Below are 18,897 nucleotides of genomic sequence, written 5' to 3'. Positions count from 1 at the left end.
GTGGAATAAACGCAAAGCTGACATCCGGCTAGGGCTGCAAAACGGTGAATCGAAAAGGAGAGCGTTCATCATAGCTCTGGTCCTCACAAGTTCCTACCTCATGCTCCCACGGGTCAAGCGATGACAAGGCCGTCTGCTAAGAGTTCCGTACTTAGCTGGTAGAGCAGCCTGGGCACTGTTGTCCTTCTGACTACAGCTAGATTGAGGAGGTACGTCTCGAGCGTCTGTTCACCATGGAGATGCGACTCAAACAGCGTCTGTTCTGGCATCCAGCGGCTGAGTATGAAATGCTTCTCCATCGGAAGCTATACCTAAATTGGCAGCCCCACCACGGTGGATAGAGGACCTTAGGCCAACAACCTACTGTTTCCGAAACCCAAAAAACCGTTACAGAGACCGAAAATGAAAGATTCCGAAGTGAGTCAACGGCAACGACTTATAACGCGAAATAACGGACAAGAATTGGAACTTTGAATGTATTAACCCTAGCCCAGCAGGGTAAACTGGCACAACTAGCCAATGAAGCGTATGAAACTTGAGATCCTAGGACTGAGCGAAGTCCGTTGGCCGAACTTTGGAGAACACAGATTGGCGTCGGGTCAAATTCTGATATACTCTGGCCTACGAGGTGAACACGCTCCTCACCACCATGGAGTTGGTTTTCTGCTCAGCACTCACGCCCACGCTGCGCTCATGTAGTGGGAACCTATTAATGAGAGTATAATTGTAGCCAGATTCAGAACACGGGTTCGAATCCTTACCATGATCCAATGTTACGCGCCAACCGATGCTGCCGAATTGCAAGATAAAGAGAACTTCTACAGTCAACCGAATGCTGTCGTGGACAAGATCCTCATGGGCGACTTCAACGCGAAGATTGGTTCCGACAACTCGGACTATGAGAACGTCATGGGACGCCATTGTCTCGGAAAAATGAGCGAAAACGGAGAGCTGTTTGCAGAGTTTTGTGGCAACAATGACATTGTGACCATCGACCAGTGCACAAAGTGACATGGGTTTCCCGTGATGGCGACACGGAAAATCAAATCGACCATATCTGCATCTGCGGAACAAACGTAGCGCCGACATTGCGCCTGACCATCATCTCCTAATCGGTGAGATCCCACTGAGCATTACTAGGATCCATCGACAGGAGGAGAAAATCGGGCGCCGGTTCAACACACGCCGACTGGAAGACGCTGCGGTGAAAAGGGCCTTCGTCGAGGAGCTAGAGAACCGAGCTGCGAATATTCCAGAAGGTGGAAGCGTAAAGGATCAATGGAGCGCCATCAAGAACGCCTTCATCGCCACCGACGAGAATAATTTGGGTAAGCTACGCACCCGAAGAAAGCAGATGATACCTGGAGGAAGACAGAGGAGCGAAGGAACGCCAAAGCCGCGATAGAGCGGGCGAAAACACGGGGAGCCAAAGCCGTACCCCTTAGCCGTACCCCTCGGCTCTCGAGAAGGAAGTGAAACGCTCATGTAGATGGGACAAAAAAGCGTGGGCGGACTCCCTAGCCGAAGAAGGCGAGATGTCTCACGTCGCCTTAGTGGGACCAAGTTGAATGCTACGATGCCCGTGACAGACACGTCTGGACAGTTACTTATCGACCCAGCTGAAAAGTTGAAACGCCGGTTCAAGCTCCTTGAAAACCTTTTTCAAGTGTCGGTCACGTCACCAACAACTCATGATCCGCCAAGGGTTCGACGCATTACCCGTGTCAACACCGAATCTCCATCAGTGCAGGAGATAGAAACAGCCATCCGTAGCATGAAATCGAACAGGGCCCCAGGGGCCGATCGCATATCAGCTGAGATGCTAAAAGCTGACCTCGTAGTTTCCGCACAACTACTGCATCAGTTAGTCTGCAACATATGGGAAACCACGACATTTCCGGCCGACTGGATGCAAGGCGTCTTAGTAAAGGTACCCAAGAAGGGTGACCTGACTGTACGCGATAAATGGCGGGGCATCATGTTACTGTGTATCGTTCTCAAAGTCCTCTGCAAAGTGATCCTTAACCGGATACAGGAGAAGATTGACGCAACTCTCCGACGGCAGCAAACAGGATTCCTTGCCGGTCGATCCTGTGTGGACCATATTGTCACGCTCCGTATCATTCTGGAGCAAATCAATGAATTCCAAGAGTCTCTCTACCTGGTGTTCATTAATTACGACCGTCTCAATCACGGAAACATGTGGGAAGCCCAAAGGCGCAAAGGTCTCCCTGAGAAAATCATCGGCCTCATTGAAGTACAGTACAGGGCATTTTCGTGCAGAGCACTGCACAACGGTCCCGAATAACACATATGTTGTAGATGAGTCTATATGACTCCTATATGACCAAATTTGGTCACATTAGAGTCATACCGACTCATGTATGACATGTGTGCTACTAGGGGTGTTTTGTCCGATCCCATCTGGGTCGATGCTGGAGAGAGGCAAGGATGTATACTATCACCGCTACTGTTTCTCATCGTAATCGATGAGATCCAGGTAGCTGCGATTGGCCGTGAACCAAATCGTGGATTGCTGTTGCAGCCCATTAACATGGAGCACCTAAATGACTTCGAATTGCCTGATGACGCTGCTGTCCTAGCCCAACGGCGCTCTGATATGCAGAGCAGGCTCGATGATCTTGCTAATCGCGCCTCAGCGGCAGGTCTTACCATCAACGTCAACAAGACCAAATCGTTGGACGTAAACACGGTCAACTCTTCCACCTTACCGTAGCTGGGCAATCAGAGGAGAGTGTTGAAAGCTTCCAATATCTTGGTAAGCCAAATGGCGGCCGATGGCGGTACCAAGATCGACATAGGTGGACGGATCAAGAAGGTAAGGGCTGCTTTTGCGAGCTAAAGAAATGTATGGTAAAACAACCAGATCAGTCGACGCACCAAAATCCGAATTTTTATCTCGAACGTGAAATCTGTGCTGCTATACGCCAGTGAAACCTGGTGTGTATCAGTGGTGAACACGCAACGGCTGCAGGTTTTCATCAATAGATGCCTTCGGTTTATAATTCGTGCATGGTGGCCTCACAATTGGATCCCAACGTGGAGCTCCATCGTCGATGTCATCAAAAGCCGATAGCGACAGAAATTCTGGAGCGAAAGTGGAGGTGAGTCGACCACATTCTACGCAGGGGCGGAAACAAAATTTGCAAACAAGCGTTAGACTGGAACCTAGCAGGATATCGCAGCAGACCCAGAGGCTCATGGCGGCGCAGCCTCAACAACGAAATCAAGCAAGTCGACAGAAATGTGACCTGGCTAGAGGGTAAGGCAATGGTGTTCAGTTACTGGAAGAAGTAAAAAACAAGGCAAAGAAGCAAAGGGATAGTGAAAAATCGATGGCAGTACATCATCCGAATCCAAGAAGCAGTGGCGGTAGTGCTGAAAGTCATCAAGCAGTGTGTTTTACGACGACGACAAACGAAAGTAACAAATCAAAGGACGAAAGGTGGATCTTCGACTCCGGTTGCACGAAGCACATGGCTAGTTCAACAACAATTTTGAGCTGGTGGAATCCATGTGCTGAGAAAGTTTCATTAGCCGATAGAAAAACTGTAACGGCCAGAGGAATCGGAAAAGGAAGGATAACCAGACGTGGACTGCAAGGTATTGCGGTGGAAATAAAAGTGAAGGAGCTGTTGTTCGTTCCTGGGTTATCCGCCAATGTGCTGTTGGTAAGTCGGATTACCGATGAAGATTATAGTCAAGATTATAGTGTGCGTTTTGGCCCGAACAATTGCTCCATATTGGATGGTGATACGATGTTTGCTGTTGAAGAGAAGCATGACGGACTGTACTATTTGAAGCAATCGGTAAAGGGCTAGGATCCAAGAGGAGAAAATTATTGGTAGAAACGAAGTGGTAAGCTCAGGTGGGCTGTACTAAGGAGGAGTAGAGTAGTTTAGTGGAGTAGCCCCCTGGACCGGCGAGGACAGCTATCCACGAGTGTCCATGAATGTATGTGTGTGTTAGAGTAAAACCAACGAAGCGTAGGAGTTAATATGTATTATAACGAAGAAAGTTTGTTGATGTTTTTTACTCCGTACTAGTCCTCCATTGCAAATAGACTTTCTTTAATATCACGCGAGTCCCGGGACGGGTTTATGTCCGGTCGATACTGCGCTGGGATTCCATCAAAATCTGCAAACAAGCGCTGAATTTAGAATCCGGTAGTACATCGTAGCAAAGGCAGATCCAAAAGCTCGTGTGACGTAACCTGAACAATGAAATCAAGGAAGTCGATGGGATTCTGACCTGGACACAGGTCAAGGCTAAAGCGAGCTGGGTGGCTGGAGATCTTTAATGTTCGCTATATGCACCTACAGGGAGACTAGAACAAATGTAATTGCATCAAGAACTAACAAACAGTGCTTGATAGTAACCTGAAACTCTCAGATAGTAACTAATGTGAACCAAGTTCAATGACCAACGAACATCTTCAAGGAATCCTAAATTGATCAAGTTCAGTACGAGAGCAGTTTTCAGATACTCTCATAGGTATCCAGAAACATTTTCTGGAATTAGAGCAATTATTCAAATGAGAGTTGATTGGTAAATAAACAAATGTCAAAACTCGGCTCTTTCGTACAAAACTGTCAAGATTTGTGGCGTTCTCTGCTGAGGCTAACTTATCTATATCGTGAACATCACAACGCAGAATCATCAAATCATCAAATCTGGCACTTGTTGTTCTTCTTCACAAAGCTTCTGCAAACCAGAGCGTTTATTCTCTAGAAGCAGCGGTTCACAACTGTATCTATCCCCAATATTAGAAGCGACTGATTGAAGGAAAGGACAGTTGCAAAAGAATTGCAACGGAAAATCAACTACAGAATAATACGAATCGACACCAAGGGCAACAGCGCCGAAACATGTATTTTAATAGGAAACTCGGTGCGTGCAATTGCCAATCTCCGAATTTCATCGGGAGCACCCGCATGCTCTTCAATTTACTGAAGAACCACTGATTCGGCATTGTATATCTGTAGGAGGTATGTTTGACAAGATCCATGACGAACATTAGAGGTAATAAAATCATCTACCAGAGCTGCGGAAATACACTCGAGCTGGGAACAGCTCTCCCCGTGATGGGCGATATGCAGTGGCACGTAATCGATTGGTGGCCGATCGACGGAAGAATGCGCTGATTGAAGATCAAGGGCTGAACCTTCAACTTCGGAGGCCCACACTCCGGAAACACTCACGATGACAAGAATGCGTTCTAAGCGCAGCTCGAACACGAGTACGATCGCTGCTGAAGACACGACATCAAGATCATCATAGGAGACCTAAACGCTCAGGTAGCCCAGGAGGAGGAATTCAGACCAGACCATTGTTCAGAAGTTCAGAGCCTATCAGCTGACGAATCGAAACAGCCCACGACTCATCAATATCACAGCTTCCGAGACATGGCCATTTGTAGAACCATTTTCTTCACAGCCCTCTAATCGTTACACCTGCTGGAGATCTTCACAGCACACGCTATGCCCAAAAGGAAGTATTATGAAAAGTGAATGTACCTCAAAGTTTTTTCGCTAGAACCGTATTTTTGGACCTCTAGATTCAGAATATGTGCGATTCAAAATAATCCATCTTGGGTTTTTTTCCCATACATTTTTATATGGGATGAAATCAACCTTAAAATGACTTTTTTCGCCGATTGTATGGGAAAATAGGAAAAAATCAGAAAAATCGAAAAAAATCGAAAAACCCAAGATGAAATATTTTTAACCGCACAGATTCTGAAACTAGAGGTCCAAACCTACAATCCTATGAAATAACATTTGAGGTACATTCGATTTTCATAATACTTCCCTTTGGACATAGCGTGCAGCAGACGGAATCACAAATATGATCTGGTCGCTGGATGGCACTTCCAACACATTATCAACATCAGGACATATCGTGGCGCTAATATCGATTCTAATCACTACCTGGTGATGATCAAACTGTGCCCAAAACTTTCCGTCATCAATAAAATACGGTACCGACGGCCGCCTCAGTACGACCTAGTGCAACTGACACAACCAGATGTCGCTTGAGCATACGCGCAAAATCTGGCAGACGAGAGGAAACTTCATGAGGCGCTCCTAGAAGATTGCTGGAGTACAGCTAAAGCAGCCACCAACGACGCAACCATCGCCAAAAGCATCGTCGGGTACATGGAACGTAGTCGAAGAAGCAACTATTGGGTTCAACGAGGAATGTAGAACAATTTTGGAGGAGGAGAACGCATCGTGGGCGGTCGTGAGACTTGCCAGAACGTGCAATGTTACAAACGGAAGTAGATATTGAAGACCCGTCTATTTCAGGAGAAGAAACTGTGCCTGGTAGAAGCGTAGCGGCATACTCAAGAATTACGAAAGTTTTACTAGAAGCTCAACGATAAGGCCGGCAGCATTTTGATGGAAGGACGTAAGGAGATTAAATGGTGAAAGCGGCACATCGATGGGCTGGGCACCTGTATGGCGTTGATAACGTAGGCACCAGCATCGACGGTGAGGTGACGGACTCTCGTGGCAATCTTTGGTAATGCGGCAGCAAAGGATAATTCACGAGCTCACTGCACTCTCTCATCAGCTTAGTATTATGAACGTTTTTGAGCATGGAACGATGCGATGAAATGAGCATGAAAATAAAAGCACAAGAATGCGTGCAATGATTTTTCGTTACGCTTTAATAAAAAAAAAAGATGTATCAATATATCTTAGTTCTTGTTACATTTTATCCTTTCTCAAAAGTAATTATCACAAAGCTCCCACGCTGATGTTTGTGCTGGGTGTAAAATTTATCTAGATATCTCTTCAGTCTACCCCTACTGATTTGAACAACGTCTCATGCAAGCAAACGGGGTTTATTCTTAATTTGAACCTCTGGGGTCGTACACAAATTTTGTCACGCTTTTAGGGGGGAGGGGGTTTTGCAGAACGTGACGACCCTTACAAAAATATTGAGGTCCCATACAAGAAGTGTGTCATAGGGGGGAGGGGGGGTTTAAAAAGGTTGATTTTTGTGTGACATAATTTGTGTATCACCCCCTAGTAACCTGCTGTTTTGTCTTGATTCTGCGTTCCTTTTTATCTCATTTCATGAGCAGAATGACATTTGAACGTTGTGCAAATTTGCGGAGGTCAAAATTAAAGTGTTCCGATTAGAAACGCTCAAACCAACGGAGGTAGACGCTATTTTATGACTGACTGACGTAATATATCGTATGGCAGCGTTAGTGTTGCCAACGTATTTCAATTTGAATTCTTACATAAACTTTATTCTAGCTTAGGTTTCTGTTCTCTGTAACGAAAGCAACACGCACCACCATCATCGCGTTATCGATGATATTCGATATGCCTATTTCCTCTCCTTTGAGAAATCGAATCACACAGCTAGAGTGCTGGGTTGCGTTTTCGGCATTTTTGGGACGCACTTCTGACGTCCGTACGACGGACGGCCGGCGTGCCGATACGGCTTCCTTCTGTTTACACAGCAATAGACGACATATGACACTAATAGAAACTTCAAATTGTTTTTGAGTCGTTTTGTTCAAACTTGGCTTTTATCTGAAAGACTTAGTCGAGATGTTCTCTGAAACAGATGTTTCCTAGCAATCTACCGACTGCATCGTAATTTGCTAATGGTATTTTAAAATCGTCTTGTTTATCTGACCCAGAATGTGGTTTTGTTTGCTGATCGATATACAACGGAAAACAAATCGCAAATTACATCACCGTTTATGTGCTGATGATAGCTGTGTCAAAATTTATGACATTATTTCATGCTTTTAAAAGCCCGATCCGTTTGTTGTTAAATTGAACTCCTTGCCCGATGGGCGATGTTAGCGATAAGTATAAAGTTCGCCCGAAGGTACTTATAGATAAGGTGAAATTAAGATTGCAATGGCGATACGATGAAAACGGGACTCTCAGATGATTTTTTCGCTTGAGTGGTTTCCGGAATAGGTGGAGCAAATGGTTTCATGGAAATCCTCTATGTGATATAGTATTATAGCACCTAATCGTCAACAATTCGGCCCGTCTTGAGCTTGCTATCAATTCTTTGAATTAGAATACAATGCCTTCATATTGAGTAAAATCTATTGGCTGCCAATAATAATGCCTAGAAGAGTAGAACTCTTATCAACCGAACCGTCGATAATAATCAGGTAAATAAACCGTTGGCTGGTTCCATATCGTACCATATTCAACCGCATTTTTATGACCGTTGCGACTTTCAACCGAAGAGGTTCGGTCTTAGCAGATTACTTGAATTGGATTAGGCGAAGAGATTGAACCATCTGTGGAAGTGCCGATAAAGACACCCACTTAACAACTTCATCAAGTGCGTTTTAAAGCGTTTCTTGGAAAACTTAAGCCGAAAACTTTAAACTAAACGTTGTCATAAAAGAATGCAGAGAAGACGTTGGAAGATATTGAGACGACCACATATCGACACCACGGGGTGGGTAATAAAGCGAACAGCTTATCACCTTTTGTACGATGCGTGTGGAGACACATTTTGAAGTGTTTACCGGGTACATAGTCGTAAAAAGATGTCGATGAGGTGAGGAAATCATATCGCTATGGAGTGCTTGAATACGCATCATATCTTCGGCTGTGGTTTGTGCTCGTTGTAGGCCTGGGCCCACGCGGGGTCCGAGAAGCAGGAGAACACAAAAACGAGGCCAATTGATGATAAGGATGAACAAGTCAAACAAACAATAATGATAAATACCAACCGAGGTGAAAAGCGAGAGGTTAAACAGAAGATAATGACTTCAAGTGGTGTTAGGATAACCAGACAGTTAGGGATCCTGAGAATGAAGAAAATACTGTCTACCCTAGTTGGTTTGATCGCTTCTTATGTAAACACATTGAACTTCGAGCAGGCAGCCAAACGATGCCGTCTGAAATACTTCTCTCCAGATAACCACTCTTCCCGGGAAGGGAATTTCGTGGAAAATGTCCTATATGGTCGGCAATAAGTCAGAAAGGACCATGTGTCTTTTACTTAATTTATAGAAAAACGACTTTAAAGTTTGCAACTCTATAATTCTTGAGTTTTTCAACAAATGTTCTTGAATTTTTGCCATAAATCTTAATAACTATTCATCACAGCATCGCTCTGTATTGATCGCGAAAAAACGAAAAATAAAGCTTGAAACCGAGAAATTGCTAAGTAATTGATTGTACTTAGTCCGCTCTGACTGAACGGTTTTTTTTTTCAAAAATCTTCAACCAACTACTGGTCACACTCAAGTTTTTACATATTTGTTGAAAAAATAATGCACAAGTAGGACAACAGTAAACAGGAGTACAGTGTATAATGTGAACAGAAAGTTTGAAATTTGATATTTCTGTTATTACACTGTTGATTACCATTTTCAATTTTTATGTTCAGTCAGAGTGGACCAAGTACAATAGTTCAATATCACATAAAGGGCAGTCAATTAATGAGCTATTTAAGAATTCTTAACTTGAACATTTTGAAATATTGTAGTTACACAGTTCATAATAATTTATTCAGAGGACTGACATTTTTCAAAAATTCATTCAGACAGAGTGAACCAAGTACACAATTCTTAAATAATCGGTTAAATCAATTTCTTCATAAAACGGGTATTGGTACATTTTAATATGATGCCCAACAGCTACTAAACAAACATATTTAGATTTGGAAAGGATTACGAAGAATAAGGTAATTTCAACTATTTATCTTAGAGACACATGGTCCTCTGTCTGCACGCGAAATGCCACAAAATATGCTTCAACACGATGATCTGTAAAATACGATATTGACCATAATAAAATGGAATTTTATGTGCTTTCTTGATCAATAATCATCAGAAAATGCGTTAGGGAGTCATACGATTTGGAAACGTATCACATTTGGATGCTAAACTATTTTATTTATAGGATTTTAACCAATACACATTTTTTCAACTCTCTTGACATCAAGCATATGGTCCACTCTGGCTGCACACTATTATCGATTTTTGCAGTTCAATCAAAAGAAAAGTGTGCTATAACTCTCTTTAATTGTAACATCAAGAAAATTGGGTAAATTTTCCAAGTTGCTTAAATAATTCCTAATCAAATGCCCTAACAATCTAATTTTCGTATATTTTCTTACTTGGTCCCCTCTGACTTAACGCCGACCATATGGAAAATTACAAGCAACTGTAAGATTACTTGGAGCAAGGCCAACTGTTTCCCAATCCATCAAAACTGGAGACAACAGGGTGTGTGTTGATCTGCGGTTCACAGGATGTTACGGTAGCAAAGAGGCGATTTCGCCGAATTCTCGGTAGCAGGACGCAAACTCCGGGATGTGGGTGCAAGCAAGCTTTAAGCTATAAGTTTTATTGAAATTAGATTGGAATTTTTACATATGATTCTTTTACTTACAATTTTCGGTCTGAAGCATGTTTTATGAGCTTTTTTGCCTCGTTGTTCTCGTAACTTGTGTATGTCTGTTTTACAATAAATGTTAATTTTAAGGTTAGATAAGTAACACTAAATTCTAGTCCAAACTTACTGTGATAACTTGTGATAACTATTAGTTTAGGTTCGTTTGTAATTCATTGTGTTTGTTATCATTTTAACGGAAATATAGATATAAGAAAACTAGAGAAATCAGATCATGGTTACTATTTAAGACTGAAACACTTCACTTGATATTACTTCTGCTTTTCTCCCGGTGTGACATTTCAGATCGAATTGACATTACTATCGTCAGTTGCATACGAACACAAAGTGGGCAGTGCTGGCAGCAACACAGGAGTTTCCTCTAGTAAACCGAGTATCTATAGATATATATAGGCGTTATGGTGCAAGAAAGTGCTTCTTGTTTAAGATGAATATGTATTGAGACAAAGTCAAAGAAAACTTCGAGCGCTGCCATGGGAGTTGAAGGAGCACTCCAGATATCGCCATTAAGCACATCCTTTGGAGATGACCTAATTTTGATTGGATTGTTCTCACTTAACGCTTCTGCCACCACATAAGACATCCAAAGGACAATATTGGTCAAACAACAGTAGTATAGATCTGTTTTAAATACTTGGTTTCGCCGGCATATCCCGAAGGCCAAACAAGCTTTCTTGATTCTGTACTCAATATGACGTGTCCACGAAAGCTAGGAATCAAGAATAATACAAACGTACTTTACCTGTTCAGTCACATTGAGCGGACCTGGTGTGATGGTTAGAACACTTGACTATCACGCCGAGGACCTGGGATTGAATCCCACTCCCGACAAACTCGAAAAATGTGAGTTCTTCCTTCGGAAGGGAAGTAAAGCGTGGTTCCCGAGATGAACTAGCCCAGGGCTAAAAATCTCGTTAATACAGATAAAAAAACATTGATTTCAGAATCAAAGAGACGCAAAGGTCGAGCGCCATTACGGTTCCGCCTTTCCGTGAAAAGAACAATAGGTGTTTTACTCTGATTAACCAAAAAGCCATATTGGCAACACCAATCCTCAACTGGATTGGGAGGGTTCGACCGAATGGGATAGTTATGCTACGGAAACGGCTAAGCAGTCTTGAGGAAATCAAACGATACTATTTGATTTTACCTTTTCTTAAACGTTTCGATAATTTTTTTGGTCTTCTTCAGGGGTTCTGAAAGGTTTATTGTAGTTTTTTTGCAGAAAATTTGACGAAAAACGATAATAGCGATTGTAAGTAAGATTGATCAATTTTAAAGTACAAAAAAATACACAATAAACCTTCCATAACCCCTGAAAAAGATCAAAAAAGTGGTCGAAAAGAAAACATAACCAACCCTCAACTACCTGAAGAGCGCTTTGCATCAGGTCGAAAAGGGTACTGACGAAAATACCGCCTTATAATGTTAGGTGGTCGTTGGCAAAATTGTAAGTAGGAAAACCGCTATTATTGAGTTGCCTCAATAGCGTATCTGCCACGAGATTCCACAAAAGTGGAAATAAGACTCCCCCTTGGGGGTATCCACAACCACTCATTTTTTTATCACTTCATTACTACAACAAAATACATCATCAGGTTCATCCGAAGATGTAATATCCACACATCCGGGGAAGCGTGTGATGGATAAGCATTTCAGAACTTCCTCATCAGAGGAAGTGAAATCACCATTTGACAAACGATATTAGTTCTTCCGGAAATCTTAAGATTTCGCAAAGATTTTGTTTAACTGACTGACTTCACTCAAACTGGCAACATTTGTATAAAGGTTTTTTCCAGCCGGATCGTTCAGCAGATCGAAGAGCTTTCCTGTAGGCCTTGCGGGCCGACCTGAAAGCCTCTGAACCAGCCCAACATCCTCTGTTCTAATTCTTTCTACATTGTTTCCTGAGCTTAGCCAGATCAGAGTTCCACCAAGGGGTTCCTCTTGTGATCTTTACAGACCGTAGGGGGCAAGCTTCTTCAAAAGTTTCAACGATGAAGGTCGTTCTAGTATCTGCGGCATCGTTTAAGTCACTTGGAGTGTTAATGGATGGTGAGTATGCATGAAATTTGGCCGCAACCAAATCAGTAAAGAGATCCCAGTTGGTTGACCGGGGATACCTGAAACGCAAAGTTTGCGAAGTAGCATTTATGTGTTCAAAAAAGATGTAGCGATGCTCAGACAAAAAATCTTCATCTGACACATGCCAATTGGTCAGCTCGTAACTAATTCTACTAGAGCAAACACTTTATCTCTATCAGATACCATGAAGGTTGGGCGGTTTCCTATAATCCAAGATTTGTACTACTTACACTCCCGATCAAAAGTTTGGGGTTACCCCGTCAAAAACATGTCATTTTTTTAGGCCCATATCTCCGCCAATTTGCGTCCGATTTCAAAACCCCAGGTCTCATTCAAAAGATAATAAGTCAAAGTAACTTTTAACATGATCTATATGAAAATCTATCAAAAAGATTTGTATGTAAACTTAAGCTAAAGTTGCCCAATTTTTGTAAAAAATGAAAATAAACTTACGGCAGTGTCGCTGGAAATTGGGTCGACCAAATTTTAAGATGAAAGCGGTAATATAACCTATTTTCTATTAGCCTTCAACTGCTTTTTACCGAACTTAGCTAAAAAATCTAGAAAAAAGGCTATCAAGTAAATTAATTCTTGATGTCATCGGCCAAAAGTTTGGGGTCACTATCGTAAAACATGGAAAAATGATTCGTTGATATCTTCGTTATCTATAATTAAATTTAAATTCTTTGTGGTCCATTTCAAAGATAATTAATTAAATTTACGTTTGACGTTTTTAATTTAACGTATGTGTTCAACGATTTTTCTATATAAAAATGTTATGTAAAGTTAAGGTGAAGGTTGCTGGAGTAAATGAAAATAATTTTCCCACCCACTAGAACCACCTTCCAAATCACCCCACAAAGCAACCCCCCCGACGGCGCACAATGTAATATACTATGGACAAATAAATAAATGATTGAAATTCATATTTGAGTCGTATGAACAATACAGTATAATTTTATAAATGTTCGAAATTAGTTTCATAAACATAATTGGTAAGACAAGCTTATTAGGAATAATTGGAAACTATGAGAATCAATTTTTGATTGGGTTTTTCAATTTTGTCCTACTATCTACACATTCAATACACTGTGCGCCGTTTTATTTACATTTCTGACATTCCTCTCCGCTCTTCTCTCAACACTCTCTGAACGAACAAGTTGCCATCCATGATCATTTTTCTTAACACAACTAAATGTAAAGTGTAACATCATGTATTTGATTGTGTTGTTCAACTGATTTTGTTTGGGTTTTCAACGCCAAAAAAACTATCAACGGTAGCTGTTATTAAATGGACTCATTTCAAAGCTGCGAACCCGTTTAATTTGCGGTGAAACAATCCCATAAATAATCAGTCAAAGTAGACCCTATTTATGAATCTTGGCATCACTTCAATAGAAATACACTAGAACTCCAATGGCGCTGTAGTCACTTTTCTTAATTAATTATTTTAATAACTTCAATTGCAAAAATTAACTATTTTTAAGTGTCCTTCATGTAGAGTACCTTTTGTTTTGGTAAACAAATTTAACTTGACACTTCTAGTACCGCTGCTGACGCTGTAAGGGCGTGGCAAACTAGATGTTAGTCACACGAACAGTCGCGGCATTGAACTTCTGTGGCTAGTTATTCTACTATCACTTCTGACTAGTGAGCGTATCGAAAACAACTGTTTCTCAGTAAGTTTGCGATTTGATTCAAACTTTTTCGGCACGAATCTGATTAAATCAGTAAAAGTTTCAAGTGAAACCCGCGGTGAGTGATAGTTCATAGTGTTATTGGAGCTGGTATAACTTTTTACAGTGCTACAGTGTGGAAAAGTTAGTGAAATAGTAAACGAAAAAATCGACAAGGGAAAACGAGAACACCAACAACACAGAGCAGGAAGAAGAAATGAGTTTGAAGTGAAGTTTATTTTTGCACAAAAATGTGCATTTACGGCGTATTTGGATCCAAAAACCAATAAATTATGGAGAATACAGTACGCGCCACCTTGAGTAGCATAATCATCGCTCTACGGTCAGGTTAGTTGGTATAAAATGTGTTTTTCTTGGTTGCTCTCTGAAATTTTGTGAAGATGTGGACGAGGGGGAGAAGGTGAAGGAAGGAAAATTTTAGGAAAAGCAGGGTGCCATATTTGCTGCCATTTGTGTACTGCAGCAACTATGTCCTTAACACATTTCACCAACTTTCAAAAAATGAGGCAATTTTACATTAAGTTTAAGTATGTAAAGTTTAACAATTATGTGTGGTTCAATGTCTATGCAGTAAGTACCATTCATTATGTTTCAAATAAGCCAAGAAGAATAAAATTGAATGAAAGATGACAAAGATATCAACAAATCACTTTTCCATGTTTTACGATAGTGACCCCAAACTTTTGGCCGATACAACATTTTGAAGGGTGACCCCAAACTTTTGATCGGGAGTGTAAGTGCTCCATCAAACTGGAGCCTCTCAAGTTAATATCTGAGCTGCCCCAGATGACATGGTGAGCATTAGCATTACTGTCAACAATTAGCGGAAGGCCTTTTGAAGTGCAGTATAGTATATGACTTGTTTGAAAGCATCCGTAGATAATGGATCATCATGCGGTAACTAAACCGAACCATTACCGTATTTCCTGTTGAGGTTTCCAACAGACACATCAATTGTGATAGCACATACATCTCTAGTGATTAATTCAGAAATGAGTATAGCGACGATTGCGTTGTTGACAAGCACACAGGTTCGAGGCATGACACGCAAGTTTCCCATTTCATGTTTACTGGAAGTAGCAAACACCGGGTCAACAAGATTCCCAGATAGAAATTTTCCTTACCAAAGTAAGGTTCAAGGACTAAGGCCACATGGGCTGTTGCATTTTGCATAAGTCTGCAAAGGTTGATCGTTGCTAAACTAGACCAGATTAAACTCTTTACAATCACAGAGCAACGAAGAACAGCTTCATCGAAACCAGATCGGTATCGGTTGGTAAACGCCAAAGGCAAGGATACACAGAACACACTGTGTAAATCGCATAATGCGAAACTACGTGTTCGGTCATATGGCCAAATGCCGCTTGCCCGAATGCCGTTTGGCCGAACGCCATTTGGCCGAATGCCATCTGGTCGAATGCCGTTTGACCGAATCGTGATCAAAAGAATTCAGAAGAAGTTTTTGACATTCTAACTGCCAATATGATCTTCAGAAATATTTCCTTCTTTTAATCATAGGCTATTCTTTCTAATTTTGATATTCAGGGACTAGTTGGCGTTGAAACTGCCTATATTTTATCAAAGATTTTTCCTTCGTTGACTTATAGGCTGTTCTTTCAGCTGGAAACAATGGTATGGTCACTTAAGTTCATCATTCATTTTCGGCCAAACGGCATTCGGCCAAATGACCCTTTCGGCCAAATGGCGTTCGGCCAAATGACCCGGAACCGCGAAACCATATAGTTGAAAATATGAACTAATCAATAGCATCTTCATAATCCCGCCCTTATTTAGCCTCAATTTTGAGATATATTAGCCAGATAAACATCATGGATGTGATGATAGGTTTCAAACTCCTTGTTACGGTGCTTGATCCTTTTTAGAAATAAACTTAACAGTAATATCCCGCTAAGATTTCGAAATACACCATGAAGAAAAATTCCATACAAGAAGTTTATTTACAAACATGTTTGATTTAATCATTTGTTGATTTGTTGTATTTTGTTAAAGGTAAAGGAAATCCGCATAGAAAACGTATGTTTCAAATGGGGAGATGACTGTAATTCTTTTGTTCAACCTTTTAAGCTAGATGAATGTATGTAACATTGAAGGACGTACACACTACAGACAAAAACCATAGCTCTACTTGATAGGTATACAAAACAATCCTACTCGCGCCGATTTATGCCATTTCCTTGTCCCACTTTGTGGGGTAAGTACACCTAGACCACACATATAAGCGCTCCTCCGCACACCACATGGGGGGAAGCCATATGTGAAACCATTCGATAAGCGATAAACTGAATACAAAGTTTAGCTCAGTTTTCAATTCAAAAGCTTCAAAAACAATTCCCAATTGTATGATGATTTCATTCCAAACCTAACAATTCTCTAAACTAAGCCGTTCGTTTTTTACTTACAGATTTTCCACCCACAGTGGAATGTAGAATAGCTGCTTCAAGCTCTTCTCCGAGCAGTCGATGACATTTCCAAGGCACGAACAGAGCCGGGGACAGTCGCCACTGGCGACAATCCCAGTAACGTCCTGGTCCCAATCCGTCCCGAAGTGGCCATCGATCGGCAACGACGAGGACGACGCTGAGTGCACCACCGCCGCCGGCAGCGACAGCAGCAGCATCCAAATGCCGACGACGACGTCGACGGCAATTAATCTGGGCATTTTATTTTTAATCACGTCGCTCTGATATTTACACACTAATTTCTTGCCTCACTCGCTCGCTCTACGGCACCATACACGGGGAGTAGTTTTTCCTTGGCTGATTTTCACCCGAAATTAATTGCTTGTTTTATTTGCCGAGTGTCGTCTCACTTTGCCCAAGCGAATCGAAGCAGGAATTTGCCGATGATAATTCTTCATGTTGGAAACTGTCTCCGCGCAGCAAGCACTCACTGATGTAGAATTATTTTCGTTTTCAATGAATTTATTTTTATGTTTCTGTGTACTTATATAAACACATCTCATTACCTCGCGCGAGAGAGCAACCGACGACGGAGTTGACGGCGGTGGCGGACGCAATAATACAGCCCGCGCACTAATATGTCGCGCATTTACAGCTACAATTCACTGAGCACGGACGGACGACGGACGGTACCCAGAATAGTGTTCTATATGGGATCATGCCTCGAGCAGCAGAGTGTGCGGTATGTTTGCACACTAGCGCGAACGAGCGCAACGGGACGATGCTTCTAAATACAGCTAACCGTCGTCATCAGCCAGCGCGGGCATTCGAACAGCAGGCCAAAACGTCGTATCGTAACATACACTCTCTATGCCCTGATGGTCCAACGCTGTTGTGGTAGTGTTTTGGGCCGCTGATATTGAACTGCCTACTCTCTGTATGTCTAAATCCGTGTCAAAATAGCACGCAAAGAATCACTTTTTTCAGGCACTTCCGGTCGGATTCTCCCCTCGTTTTAGCGGAAAATTCAAATTTTCCACCCTTCACTTTCGATTCACACTCTAACCATCGCGAAACAATCGCCCAAACCCTCAAAATCTCACTTCTAAATCACACTTTTTCCAATATTTTCATTTGATTTCTGCTCACTTGTGTGCTCTCTTATTTCTTGCGGTTTGCTCCGTTGAACGCGCGCGCACTGAGCGACAGAAAGCCGCCTCCAACCAGCGAAAAGTCCGAGAACAAACTGTTCAAGCGCAACCAAGCCCACTGCCGTCGAAGTAGCACATCGCATCAGCAGCAAGCAACCAGCGCTCTCACGCGCGCTCTTCCCAAGTCCCGCACATAATATTCTCATTTTGTTGTGTTTTGCTTGCTCGTTTGTTGGGCTCGAATTTAAAAACTGAACGGAGCATACGAGATATAAACTATACTATTCTGGTGATACCTACGTTTGGATAAGGCCTGCAAGTACAGCAGGGGTGCCCAACCTTTGGTGATAGGTGTGTCCGACGCTGTTGAACATTATTTAAACATACTCCCTCTGATTACCTAATAGTTAGCGACTACATAATTGGTACCTCGTATTTGATTACCACAACAATAAAAATCACAATAAAATAATAACTAACTATGCGTTTTCATCATCTCCTTGCGCATTGTCACCCAACATGCGAGTTTCCATCATCTTGAAGACATATGGAGACGCATGATCACTAGTAGTTTTACGAAAGGGAAGCAAGCCACGTCATGTAGTTACTACACAACTACCCACCGCAAGTAACCTGTTTCCTACAAACTTTAATACACTGGCCCTTTTTAAGGAATAATCCTTTCCTGGATAATAAGGTAACATCCCTCAAATGAAATTTAGTTGTATTCTGAGCAGTGGGGGAAGTTCTTATGGAAAAACGGGGAAGAACTGAAGGTTGTTCAAGACAAGCTTTAGTTGAAGGGATGAAGCAGGCATGGAGATCTAAAATTTTATTAAAAATAATAACCATTTTTTTTCTTCACTAAATATTTTGTTTAAGGAGTAAATTATTAGAATATGGTATCACACATGTAGAAATTTGCAAATAATGGACGAATTGGCTTCTTTAGCGGTGTTGAGATAATTCCATATTCAGAATTTGCATGCAAAACTGAGCCGAAATCCAAATTTTCATGAATTTTGGTGCCCGGGAACCTATATAAAAATCAGTTTTAAGTTTGTATGAGAGAGATTTGTCGAATCACCCCTCGTCGCACTTTGTA

At 41.8% G+C, this 18,897-nt stretch overlaps 1 protein-coding gene across 2 annotated transcripts in view; it reads right to left on the bottom strand.

Moving 5' to 3' along the window:
- Nucleotides 1-18,028, bottom strand: part of LOC115255110 (leucine-rich repeats and immunoglobulin-like domains protein 2) — a 42,063-nt gene extending 24,035 nt beyond the window's left edge. Inside the window, exons 1-2 of one of the 2 annotated variants that reach the window (XM_062850213.1) lie at nt 17,208-18,028; nt 16,642-17,131 (exon numbers count right to left, since the gene is read on the bottom strand). In XM_062850213.1, coding sequence (XP_062706197.1) covers nt 16,642-16,901 — 260 coding nt within the window. In that variant the 5' untranslated portion in view covers nt 16,902-17,131; nt 17,208-18,028. Of the gene's footprint in view, nt 1-16,641 lie in introns of both variants that reach the window. The other variant, XM_062850212.1, reaches the window with a different exon arrangement.
- Between the last annotated feature and the right edge of the window lie 869 nt (nt 18,029-18,897).

This window comes from Aedes albopictus, chromosome 2 (genome assembly GCF_035046485.1).
Source record: "Aedes albopictus strain Foshan chromosome 2, AalbF5, whole genome shotgun sequence".
Taxonomy (NCBI): Eukaryota; Metazoa; Arthropoda; class Insecta; order Diptera; family Culicidae; genus Aedes; species Aedes albopictus.
This window is presented reverse-complemented; position numbering and strand designations above follow the sequence as displayed.